The 13,740-nt window shown below is 40.1% G+C and overlaps 1 protein-coding gene across 1 annotated transcript in view; it reads right to left on the bottom strand.

The window, feature by feature from the left end:
* Window positions 1-871: 871 nt before the first annotated feature.
* Window positions 872-13,740, bottom strand: part of LOC112693016 — a 28,892-nt gene continuing 16,023 nt past the window's right edge. Inside the window, exons 2-5 of the mRNA XM_025567884.1 lie at window positions 5,553-5,699; window positions 4,798-5,169; window positions 2,425-2,555; window positions 872-2,283 (exon numbers count right to left, since the gene is read on the bottom strand). Coding sequence (XP_025423669.1) covers window positions 2,079-2,283; window positions 2,425-2,555; window positions 4,798-5,169; window positions 5,553-5,699 — 855 coding nt within the window. The 3' untranslated portion in view covers window positions 872-2,078. The remainder of the gene's footprint in view (window positions 2,284-2,424; window positions 2,556-4,797; window positions 5,170-5,552; window positions 5,700-13,740) is intronic.

Here is a 13,740-nt window from a genome sequence, read left to right as displayed (position 1 = left end):
ATTGAACTTCAGTATACTGCCGTAGACGAAAAAATATTTTTAATCTTCAAATAAATGATAAAATATAATACGGTCTGTTGAATTTACCTATACATGACCGGTATTATTTTTGTATACCTAACTAACCTCTTTGTCTCGATGTTGGTTCAACTAATAATGAGCTACCGGATCATCGTTAAAGGGACGGTTTTCGTTTTCCCGTACTTTAACATAATAAGAACATCCGGAGGGTTATTGGATCCCATAATTTCTATAGACACAATACCTTCAAGAAGACTTTTTTTTTCCGTCAGGAAGCAATGAACATTATGTGTGCAATGAGTAAGGAAACAGCACATTTTTTTATGACTTTATAAACGTTAAGATAAGAATTCATTTCCGCGTACAACTTGATTCAATAAAATGAAAAACTGCTTCTAGGCGTACATAATATTGTGCATTTACAGAAAATGTACTAAACGTTTAGACGCATTTGGTAATATTATTTTAAATGTTTGAAAACATAAAATATATTTAAATATGTATGCATCGTGATATAGCAGTGAACGCTGTATTACATCAAAGAGAGAAATAAGAGCTGTGGGAAGTAAAAGAAGTTTTAAACATTAAACTTTGTGAACACCGCCCACGCTGTTGCTGCAGTCATTTGATGTGTACGTGTGTTCTCCTGCGATATACAAACTTTAATAAGGATACATATATATCCTGTAAAATGTTCAGTTTTAAAGTCATTTTGCATAATTAAAACAAAAAAAAAAAAAAAAAATCCTTTGATATTCAGTCAATCAACGTAATTTCTTCGAAATCTATAGTCATACTATAATTATGAAGTACACATACGAGGTCTGTTCAAAAAAATTTTAGACTATGATAAAATGCATATAAGCTGCTATATTTTCAATTAGACCAGAAATGCTTATTGCTATAAAAACATTTATACGTACTATGCGCGTTTAATGTGAACGAGTCACGTGTACAATGAATAAAATATTACAGCAAAACATGGTCTGGCAAAAAGTAAAACATTACCTTTTAAAATAATTTTTGAATTGAAACTCCTATTTTGTATATTCCAGAGAAGAACAATTTCGAAAGAACATCGTAGGCTTTAAGAGTTATTCACAATAGAAAGCTCATATAATGATGCGCGTAAAAGTTATTTTTTTTTTTACTTTTTAAAATTTATTTAACTTTTTTGCACAATAATACAGTGAAACCCCGAACTCCGGTATCTCGAAGTTTTTGTGTACCAATTTTTTTTTTTTTTTTGGTCCCGATCATTCAGTATTGGCTTTACGTATTAATCGAAATCGAAAATCGAATTTCCATATTTCAAATTTTTCCATAAGTCGAAGTCATAATCCGACTATTATGATTCACTAACTCGAATATATGACTCGTATAAAATTCCCAGACTACAAAATACAAAATAGGTGATAGAGCTTGTAATAACGTTGATATTTTATTATAGTTTAGCTAGTGACCAATAACGGCGATAAAGTTACACGGGCTTATATTCATAAACTTTGAATACGATGACTAAATACGAATAAATGATGAATATTCATAATATGTATACAATATATAAACACATTTCATATTATAAATACACGTTTTTCCCAATAATTCAACATTTTTATTTCAAATTTTATTCATGTTTTGAATTCCCTCGGTAACTCGAAGTTTCGATATGTTTAATTTTTTTTTTTTTTTTTTAGTCTCTTGCGACTTCGATACATCGAAGTTTCACTACGTATTGAAAAATTTTTCGGGGCTTCCCTTTTAAATATTACTGTGAACAATTCACGTAATAGGTGTTTAAAGTCTGAAATTACGTTTAAAGGCAGTTTTGAACCTTTCACGAGAACATGTTTTCACTTCTAAACATCGGTTCGACATTTTCTTAACAATATATAAACAAACGGTTTTCATACACCTAATTTGGTTGAAAAAATAAAATGTTATTTTTATATTTTTAATATTTATCCGTACAATATTTTTTCACCACACGTAATGTAGACTTGAAACTGGAGACCAATGGTTGTGAACTCCCGTCGAACACGCGTTGAAGTACATATTCAAGCACGAGCAGTTACCGATTGTTTATGTAACGTGTTGATTTTGACCGTGTGACGGTTTTCTGCGTTGGGAACGGCGTTCAGCGCCCAGACTTGCAGGTAGTTCAAGTTGTCCGTGAAAATCTTGGTGACCGCCGGCAACGATTCGTGCGATTGCAGAACCACGGTATGCTCCTCGACGCCGACGCCCGCACCCGGAACAAACCTACGTGGTGACAAAGCGTTATGCACGGTTTTCAATAGCGGTTCACGTAGCCGGCCGGTGAGAACGATACAAATCACGTTTGCACACGTTTTGACTTCGACGAACGTGCCCGTACATCTGGTGCAACGTGTATGCATTTACCTGAGCGCCACGAAATCTCTGGTGTACACGTAGTTCAGCCCGCCCTGGATGTCCGCGTACAGGCCGCTCGAGTTGCCGACCTTGTCGTCCTCGCGGCACACTTGCAATCCGATCGGAAGCGTGTCGCCGTTCTAGACATTGTTTCGTAACACCGTAAAATATTACAACCATCGTTTCTTGATTTGATTTCTGCGACCTACCATAGTTATCAAAACGGCGGTGGGCTCGGGACGAAGCAATGGGGTAATGGAGTTTTAATTGCAGCCTTTAAATGGAACACTCCGTGCGTACAGAACTGTTTATACGTGTATACGCCTATAGGTACGTTTCGACGCAAAACGGGGCAGGCAGTTGCGCGCATACCGATAGTTATAATCGTGGTGAATAAAACTTGAAAGCATCCGGCACCGGTGTACGCGATATTATACAGTGCGCACTGCAGTGTGGTTTGCAGTGCACGAGCGCTTGGGAAAAAGAATTCAACGAATTTCATTCGAAACATCGCCACACGAGATCGAGAAAAATTAGGGGCAGTAAGTAGGGTTAAAACGGTATTACTATAGTCATTGCAGCTCGGTGAAATTTTAATTAAACGTAACGCGACGGCATTCCATAGACCGTGCAGAAAGGATTAAACACCGTCTGTTTCGTTATTCCTCAGATCGGCATAGGCGTAATATACGGCAGGAAAGGGGGGGGGGCTGCCCAGATGTCTTATCGGGGGACAAAGGTATTGTCATGTCTCATTTGTTATTACTCAAACACGTTACAGTTCAAATTTTCAATGCGAAAGAAAAAATGAGAGGATGGATGTACACGGATACATTGGCATATGGATAAGTGTAATATACAACACTTACAAGTAAAAAGAGTCGTCATCAAACAAAGATTTAGTTTTTATAGTAAAATTAGTGTCGAAATCATGATAAGGACATAATGCTCGCACGCACGCAAAACTGGATGTAAGCTCAGATTTTGCGTCACCGCTGACGATGAGTATGACGTTTTAGCATGGCTGCCCACAATAAGACCCATCCATGTCGCAATCAAATCTACGATAAATCGAAACTTTCAACGCGGTATTATACCGTTGGTATATAGTCGTCGACCGTTGATCCGCGATAAAGTGTTACCGGTCCACAGGAAAATTATGGTTATTGCGAAAAATGTTGAACATTATTTGAAATATTATTAACCTTAGGTTTACTGATCTATGGCCGTATAGTGGATATAGTAAGACGGCACAAATGTTATATAATAATGTAATAGTCAATAATGCAATACAATTATTATTATTATTTTATCAATGTATTTTTATTCGATAGAAAACTTATCAGTGGAACAGCGTTTACGAAAAAAAAAGTTATAAGTTCAAAATCTCCGATTAAAATCCTAAGATAGTTGTCGTATAAACGCTATAAAATTAACAGCGATACTTTTATACAGGAGTAGTAATAATTTTGCAGTGCGAACGAGTGATCCGCATGTCTAAGTTATACAGGGTGGGGCACTAAAATGGCCGATTTCCAAAGATAAATTTTCTCATTAGTTATTAAAATAAAAATTCTCTCTAAATATTATTAGTTGTAAGACATCATGCCATTTAGTAAACATGGAACAGTGGAGTGATGAACAACGTGCTTATGCGATAAAATCATTATACAAAAATAATGACAGTTACGTAGCTGCGCAGCGTTCATTTCGTCTTCAATTCAATCTTAAACGCCATGATTCGGCACCATCGGCAAGGCTATTTAAATATGGATAACCAACTTTGAAGACACGGGTTTAACATTAAAAAATATATGCCCGTAAAAAAAAGCATTCATAAACATCACTGCTGTTAAGACCGCTCTCATAAGGAGTCCGAAATGTTCTGCACAAAACATATGTTTTTTTTAAAACTTGTTCAGTAGAAGTCTAGGTCGGATTTTACACAGCGACGTGTTTTTTTTCGTACAAGCTTCTTTTTTAATGTTGAACCCGACTCTTAAAAGTTGGTTACCCATATTTGAATAGCCATGCCGATAGTACTGAATCATGGCGTTCAAGATTAAAATGGAGACGAACAAATGAACGCTGTGCAGCTACGTAACTGTTATTATTTTTATAAAACAATTTTATCGCATAAGCACTTTGTTCAGCACTCCACTGTTCCATGTTTACTAAATGCCATGTTGTCTTGCAACTAATAATATTCAGAGAGAATTTTTACTTTAATTGCTACTGAGAAAATTTATCTTTGAAAATCGACCGTTTCGGTGCCCCACCCTGTACTATAGTGTTTTGTTCATCGGTGTACTGGCGTATATATTTTTGAAATACTCTCGAATTTCAAGTCCCCGGAGACCGGTGTGAATCGTTTGTACGTACCTTTGCGTTGTATCCGTGATAATAAGAGGTCAGATTCCGCAGATCGTTGAACGAAGCAGAGTAAAAACTGTGCGACCGCGCCGAAGTCAAGAATACGCACGATCTGAACTTGGACACGGCCACGTGTTCCGCGGGTACGTCCACGTCGTCGTCCGACCGGCCATCGGCGGCGTCTTCGGCTGCGGTAGTGACGGCGTGTTGCAACAACGCCACCCGGTACCAAATGCTCCTGTTCGGGTCGAATACGGTCAGGTGTCCGCGGCCGTTCGCGTCACCGATGTACACTCGTGTCCTGCCGTTGAAAGGTCTAGCGTCCACCACCAGAGCGGTCAGCCCCGAACCGTTTAACCCGTTCAGTTCCGTCCACCGTATCTGCGATAATCGATCGGGTTACGGTTACGACGTAACGCCGCAATGTGCCCCCGAGAAGTTGGCGCCCCGGACTTTGTCCGATCAGCCGGACCACTTTGGTGCCGTTATTCAGAGCGACCGATTTCGTCCCGTTCGGAGTGCCAACTACTGCGAGCACGACACGTAGCCGGGCGAGGCGAAAACGAGGGAACCAGTGCACGTAGGACCACCGAAACCTGCGCGTGCGCTTTGGTGTGATGTCGGTTCCGAGCGGTCGTCAAGCGAGCGAAAGTTTCGGGAAACGATCCAAGCCACGTTTTTGCAGATAACTCGATTTCGCAAACATACGGGTATGTTTCGCTATCGCCCCGCGCCTAAAATTTGTTCAAACGTTTTATACGTACGAATTTTTTGATCTTCAGGTCGAAGACGACAATTTTCGGTTGACAGCTGTTGTTGCCGTATCCGCCGTCCAGCACGTACAGGTGTCCTCTGATCTTGTCAAGGTCCACAGCGACAGCCGATTGGACGAACCGACAGTCGCCGATTTTCTTGTGGGGAAACGAAACAAAACAAAATGAATTATCGATCCGATCCACTACGGCGGACGGGAAAGAATTACGATTTCAAAAGCGTGTTTGTTTTGATTTATTTATTTATTTAATTTTTTTTGTCGTTTTTCTTCTTTACCATAATCATTTTGTATACGTTACACAAAAATCCCACGCCTCACGGTGATGCGAGTCGCTTTGCGTTCAAACGGATATACGCGATACGTGCGACCGTTGCTGCGGCCACTCGAAAGTCGGCTAACGCTTTTATTCGAACATTTTTGCACCGTATCACAGCGGCGGTTTTGGGATTCAATTTTGACTGAGGCGACTAAATATTAGCATACATGTATACAAAAATTATAACATTAAAATTGTAACACTAATGTTTTCTAAACGTTTAATCCCCAAGTAGCTGTGAATACGTTATTTTGATGACTCGTGAAATTTTACATTGCGGGACAAGTTTTCAAAATCACAATAACCAACTGTCAACCAGTCAGATTTTGATTGACCTAACAATATACACGGCCAACAAAATAACGTTTTTTTGTAATAGCTTCCACAAATCATACCACGCAGGATTAAACAGTCGACTAAATACTTTGCCACCTTTTTTGTCAAGTGATTGGCACGACAAAAAAGGAGTTGCCTCGCGCTTTCACATGAATATTATTCCAGCGCCTGAAAGGCGTTTCAAATAATATCATTACTGGATCATTTATAGGATCCATAGTTCCAGAATGTGACACAGTTGCAAGTCACGTGTACTATAACGTACTATACTGTATAGAGTAGTATACAACAACAAAATAATATCGCTAATCGTTATAGATTTGCGTACAAGAACCAATAAGACTTATATTAAATCAACAACGCACACGGATAGGAAACACGGTAGTACAGTACCACGGTCTGCGATTACGAGATAAAAGTGATTAGTGGAACGGAGATGGCAGATGGACGACAATACGAGCACAGACTACGATTAACAAGTCGATACGAACAGAAGATAACTGCACCGATGATAATTCAATAATTATTTTGTGCATTAATCGTGTACTTTTTCGGCCGAGCCAATGTTTACATGCCGCCTAAATCGTCGTCCATGGAGTGCATGTGCTACGCGTACGGCGCGTTTGCGTGCGGGATCGCATTATTTAGTAATATTAAATACGCCTACACGCGAGAGGCACCGTCAACGGTCGCTCTTACGGTTACGGTCGGAAGATTACGAGACCGGTCAAACACCGGGCTACGAAATCGCGTACAATTTCAGCCTGAAACAACCTGTGCCCCGTGATCCGTACACCCGTATAAACTGATACCATATTATTTCAATAATTATTAACTACCGAATAATGTTTGTATTAAAATCTCATATTCTGTTTAGACATTTTTTCTCTGATAAATTTCTGAACATCAATAATATATATATATATATATATATATATATTATACAAATGAAAAAACAAAAATGTAATATAATTACTAATGTCAAATTTGCTTACAAAACATATTCCTCTTATTAAATTTTTAAGTGAGGCACCGCTTCGCTTGCCTCACCCCCAAAACCGTCACTGCCGTATCGTAAACCGAATTAAAACTGCGGCACAAAAGATTCCTAATTATACATCCGCAGCTGTGTTCAGTGGAAATATTTCCGCCGAGGAGAATGGGTATCTCATGGGTATGCGCATACGTGTACGGATATCACACCGTCGCGATAGTACCAGGGATGTATTGGTACGTACACGCAGGGCTAATACACCGTATATCCGTTAGTAGATTTTCGATTTTCGGCGTAAACCTAAAGCAAAATATTATTTTACCGATTTACGCATCTAAAATAAGTCGAGTACCAAAAAAAAAAAAAAAAATTAACAGCACATTGGCAAAAATTGTTATAAGCTATGAAGTTGAATGAAATATTTATCTGTTGGAGATTACAGTGTTTAATGTATTTCAAGTTCAATTTAGTAAATAACACTTTGAAAAATAGATGTTATTAAATATAATATGGAATATGGACATTCAGTTCATCACGCAATTTATAATGCGCAGCAAATATATATCTTGTGATTTTGGATATTCTTATTAGAAAGTTATAAACATGTAATTAAATTATTCAAACTTGGCGAGAAAAAAATTTGTCGAGCGAAGCAATAACATTTTTTTAGGATTAATATCCATATTTTTTAAGTGGCCTTATCAATACGCCACTGGATAGTACATAGCATAGAACAGCGGTTCCCAAACTTTTACAACCAAGGTACCCTTAGGAAATAGTTTGTGTTTCGTAGAACTCCAACGTAACTTCGACATGACCCCAATTTTTTAGTTATTTATTGAAATACCAATATTACAAAAAATATTTTAAAGATAATCTACAATTGTTGTTTATTGAAATCACTACTTTCGATATTCACATAAATTTTGCGCAACTCCTGATATTGTTCCACAAAACACTTGGATTAGTCACTTTGGAAACCCCTGACATAGAAAACACATATATTACATGTTCACACGTTTGTCACTTATATTCTACACAGTAGCAATGACTAATAATTATAAAACCTGTTCGAACAGAAAATATATATATTTCATTAGAATCATATTTCAAAATGTTCGAAGTAACAGATTTATATTAATTATTTTTTTTTATGTACAACCTATAAGAAAAAAAAAATAGTTGCGTTACCACTACTGCCATTATGGTTCTCACCTAAGTTGTTTTAATTATTCGTTCAATTATCAAAACATTCAAAATAAATTTATCACCAAGCATAATGTAATACATCATACTCCGTAGAACAGTAAATAAGCGGTTATTTTTTTCTTTAGAATGTGTAGGATATTGGTATATATACAAAAATGAATTCAATGTTTTGAAGTTGATTAATGAGGTCGCGAGTAAATTAACATTTATTAAAAACGAAAAATAAAGTTAAAATAAATATTGTAATCGTCCTTTAATTAACTTTGTGATAAATTAATTTTCAAAAGTTTTTATCGAAACGCACCAATAGAAACACATTACTAAATATTACTGAATCCCGGCTAAATACTGATTACTACGGAACAAAACCCAAAAAGATATAAAATGTTATTTTTACGTCAGTGTAATAACCAATATTATTTTCAATTCAAATAACAATATTATTAAATCCTGTTTAAATATTTGAGGTTTGAAAGATTTCTGTAAATAAAATAAAATTTAAGCGCCACCCGGCCATCGTTCAAATAGAGTCCATAGTGTAATAACTCAAAAATACAAAAAATAAAATAGAGATAGGGAGAGGTAAGATGTAAGAAGGGATGAGAGAATGGTAAGAGTGGGATGTAAGATGGGGGATATGTGAAAGGCGGTGAGGTATTAATGTATTAAAGGGTTGTTACCTTCCTCCTTGTTCAAGGGAGGGCTTTCAGGGTTGAGAAGGTTCAAGAGCCGATCAGCGCAATTGTACAGTCTGCCAAGCTAAATAAAACAGCACTTATTTATTTTGCCGTAGACCTTTAGATGTCGATGCGAGGTTGAAAGAAAAATGACAAATGCAGAATTTAATTGCACTGGATCCGGATACTCTTCAATACTCGTACGAAAAACACAAGTCGAACGGATTAAAATTATAAGTCAAAATAAATCACATATATAAACTCTTCGTTGATCTTACGATCGGTGCTCTTGCACTGACGACCTAAGATCAAGAGATCTGTGAAGGGTGGTGTGTGTCCCCGTTATATAGGGACACGCGGTGGCATGGATCTTAGGCAATCCTTTGAATGTAGGGATGTCAATAGTATTTATTGTTCGGCCCGTGTTGTTCGCGCAGGTATCAAAGATACCGTTATTTATTTATTTGAAGTAGTTTTATAAATCACGTACATATAAATAGTATACATAATAAAATATTTGTGCCGTTTTTTACAATCGAATGATGCACATCATTACAATAGTATATATACATCTATAGGAAAAATATTTTTACAAGTACATTGATAGTTTAATCTTAAGTGTGTTAATACATAAGGAGTTGGTTTAGAGGCGGGTCATGGACGTTGAGAGTACCATCTGTCTGGTGATGGACGTCGAAGGTCGAAATATAATGATCACCCGGTGATACTCTATAGGCCTGGGATACGCGTAGGCCCTGTAGGGAACTAAAGTAGTCGTTCGCTTATCTCATTGCAGAGAAAAAAAAAAGAAAAAAACAAACTCGTTTTCTACCAATAATCTATGGTTTATGAAGCCGTGAGCGGATAATATATGCAAATATTTATTTGACGGGAACGCAGTTTGCCGGAGGCTGTAAAAATGACGCCACCGAAATGGATTTTTCACGCATTAATTGTTGTTTCGCAAAAAAAATAAAAATATAGGTAGACAAAAGTCTCGCACGATCCATAGCATCAAAAATGATAGTAACGAGTGGGCAATAGGTGAGTTCATTCCCGAGAATGTTTTATGTATTAGATGTATTAGATGTATTAGATGATTCCCGGGCAATTATTAGGTACGTATGAATGAATTCCCTATTGTTTTACATCAATTATCAATAGATTGCACGAGTAAAGAGTTATTCGAGTTAGTAAAGAGTTAATATCATTACCAGATACCGATTTATAAAATCAATGTGTTACAAATTTTTACCAATTTTTTTTTTTTACATTTTTCTACCTAATTACTAAATGTGTTTAATAATAAGCCAACGAGTGTACATACCACGAGCATTGGCTGACTCGTGACGTCGTAAAAATACTCGTAAACGTCTCACCGCGAAATAATTCGACTACTTTCACGATACACATTACGATCACGCTCTTTGAACTTATTCGGCACAGGTTGTCGGTTTAACGGGATGAATAAATAATTGCGAACTTTATTGCACGGTGCTTCGGTGTGATATGCGATAATTCTAACGGAAGCGTTCGCGAACAGAGTAGGCGTGTTCGCTCGCGTTTTACTATAAAATACACGTATATGTATATAAATAGCCGGTATACGTGTATACCGTTGTTCCGTTACCGCTCGCACCATTGCCGGTCGGATGTTTTAACGTTGTCTTCCAAGGCGGGAGAACAATGTATTGTGTTTACGTTTTCGCCACGATGAGACCTTGTTCGGGAACATTGTATAGTTGTATGGATATTGATAACAATATTAAACGAACATATACCCATGCACCTGTATTGATAGATTTGTCGTTTGTTTATTCGTTTTTTTACGCAAGATGCAATACCACTGCCGACCATCACTGCCAATACGTAAATGTGAAAGTCTAAGACCATTTTCGGAGACGTAACATAAGAATTGAATTTATTTCTCAATGCACTCGTTGTTTGTATATATATATATATATATATATATAATATGAAATTTATTTGTGCGATTGTATACCGTGAGTTATACGCGTGAACGGACGAAATACAAAGAATAATAGATAATAAACAAGAAAAAACGGCGTGCGAGCAGCGAAACGTTTGCATCGGACAGAGGTTAAATCCAAAAAAGGAAACGAGCGCAGTTGTACGTACATGTGCACATGTATATATAACGGGGTCTCTCCCCCGCCGCCTCGGACCCGCGGTTTAAAGAACGTTTCCTGCGCGTTAAAACGCCTCTTGCAGCACACCGTCGTCGTCTTTTTCCGGCCGCACTCGCTCCCTCTCCGTTTCGCTCCGTCCCCCTAACATTACCGCTTCCTCACACTCTCTCTCTCTCTCTCTTCGTCCCTGTTTCGCGCTCGGTCTTGTCGTACACGCGCGCGCACAGGTAAACCCCGAGCTTCGGAAAAAGTTCCACTCGAATCGATTTCAGCGCGGTTAACGCGCGTACCGCCGAATCTCCTCCGTTCTCGACGGTGCAAACGCCGGTACACACACCGTCGCCGTGGTGCACGCCATCGGCAGCCGGAAGGGAACGGTCGGCGGCACACAGAAGTAAGGGATATCCTCCGCGGCGGAAAGGGATGCCGAGCGTCGAAATCCGCGTTTTGTTCCGCGCTAATTGCCTCCAGCGATACGCGCGCGCGAACGCGTGTTTTCGGTCGGATAAACGTAAATAATATCACGGGAGGTGTGGGCCCAGACGAGGAAGTCGTTAGGCGCGCGTCGCGGGATAAACCAGCGGGAGGTCGCGCGGAGAGTGAAAATTTCCCGGCCGCGGCGCCGTGTCCCGCGCGCGCGCGTTCGACTAGTTGGAAACAATAACGCGACCGTCCGAAACGACTTAACTTTTCGACCCGTTAACGACCGTTACGTCCGCCGAGACGTTAAAAGCGAAACGTAAAACCGTACAAAGAGTAACCTGCACGCGTGTCGTACAACAGACATCGATCCGGTCGCCAAGTTCATGCGGTATACAATGTTTGTGCACGTAACGCTGTTTATTATCGTGTGCGTACGTGTGTGCGTGCGTGCGTGCGTGTGCGCGTATCACGACCGACGCGTATACACATATAGAAACATGTGTACAGGTACACGTTTAAAAAATAGAATCGCACATTTCGTCCTGGACGTGTTCGGTACTTTCGAATGGTGGCGGTGTGCGTACTACGCCGCGGCCGGGCACGAAGAAAAGAAAACAATAATAAATTATCGCCAACTCGTTAACATCGAGCGCGCGCCCCGGACGAAAAGATCTGGGTGAACGGTGCAGCTCGTTTCGCGGCGCGCACACGATCTCCGCGTGGAACCCGCGATCGTAACGAGCCAATCCAATACGATCTACGAGTGTTCTCGTCTCGTGCGATCCGCCTACGCCGACTTTTACTCCGCTCCGTGAATCCTATGCGTGCCGCACCGGCGAGCGGCGGCGTCTTTTAGAACTTTTCGCGGCGGAGAGGTTTTAGATTTTTCCGAAAAACAAGCGGTTTCGCGGACACCGTAAAAGATACGCGTCTTATTATATAATCGTTATCATCGTGTCAAGTCGTTTATAACATTTGAACGTTTTTTTTTTTTTTTTTTTCTCCCGGGAGGTCAACACACCCGGGAACTCCCCCCTGCCCCCCCCCCCGAAATAAAAAGATTAATAAACGCGTCTCTATTACCGGGTATGCGGTACCTGTGTACAGGTGCGCAGCGACGACGACACCGGAGTGCCTGTACAACGGTAACAGTGCACGCCATAAAGCTCAGAGGTGGATCGGACGCACGTCATCGTCAAGGACGTGTTCAACGCATTCCGCACGTTTTCAAATATAGTTTACAAACAATTTTTTCGCGCGAAACGGACGTTTGATGAAATATGATTGCAATGTTAAAAAACCTTGTCGTACAATGAATTATAAGGCGCATCACGATCGTGCATTATCACCGCACCATATCGACTTCCGGGTGTCGACAAATTTACGTTAATCATGACGGCGTGTTGATTTTAGATTTTTGTTTTATTTTTTTTTTATCACTCGCGAAAAAAAACCGCCTACAAATGGGCACCAATATCGTGCAAGTCCGCCGCCGCTCAACATCGCATCCCCGGCACAACACCGTCGACCGACCTGACCTATCCTAACCGCCGTGACTGTTTGCCAAAAAACCGGAACGCAGTACTCCTCCTCTCCCTCTCCCGGACGATCGAAACGTTACCGTTTCGCGGTTTTCGTTTCGTATTTTATTGTTATTTCCCCCCCCCCCCCCCGCGCGCGGACATCGTCGAATTCAAGTGCGCACGTGCACACGCTGGCGTGCGAAATAATAAATCGTCCGCGCGCGTTTGTTTCGACTCGGACGCGTACAACGGTGCACAGCGGTGCGCGTTCGTGTTGGCGAAACATTAAAATCGCTGTTCCCGCAACAATAAACAATACACGCGTGCGCAACACGACCGTAAAACTCGGCGCAAGCTCGTACCGAGCGTACGCGCGGAACTGCGTTATTGCGTACCGCATAATCTCGTAGGCTCGCGATTATCGTTGTTGTGATTCTAAACGGTACGTTTGGTTCCCCCACCCCCCGTCCGCGCGCGGCAAGATCTACGCCGGTCGAACATCGTCAAAGCATGAACACGTATTGTTTAGGTACGCGCGAACGTTTTTTT

Source organism: Sipha flava, unplaced genomic scaffold (assembly GCF_003268045.1).
Source record: "Sipha flava isolate LNK unplaced genomic scaffold, YSA_version1 80_pilon_pilon, whole genome shotgun sequence".
Lineage (NCBI taxonomy): Eukaryota > Metazoa > Arthropoda > Insecta > Hemiptera > Aphididae > Sipha > Sipha flava.
Note: the sequence above shows the minus strand (reverse complement) of the source record. Positions and strands in the feature narration are given on the sequence as shown.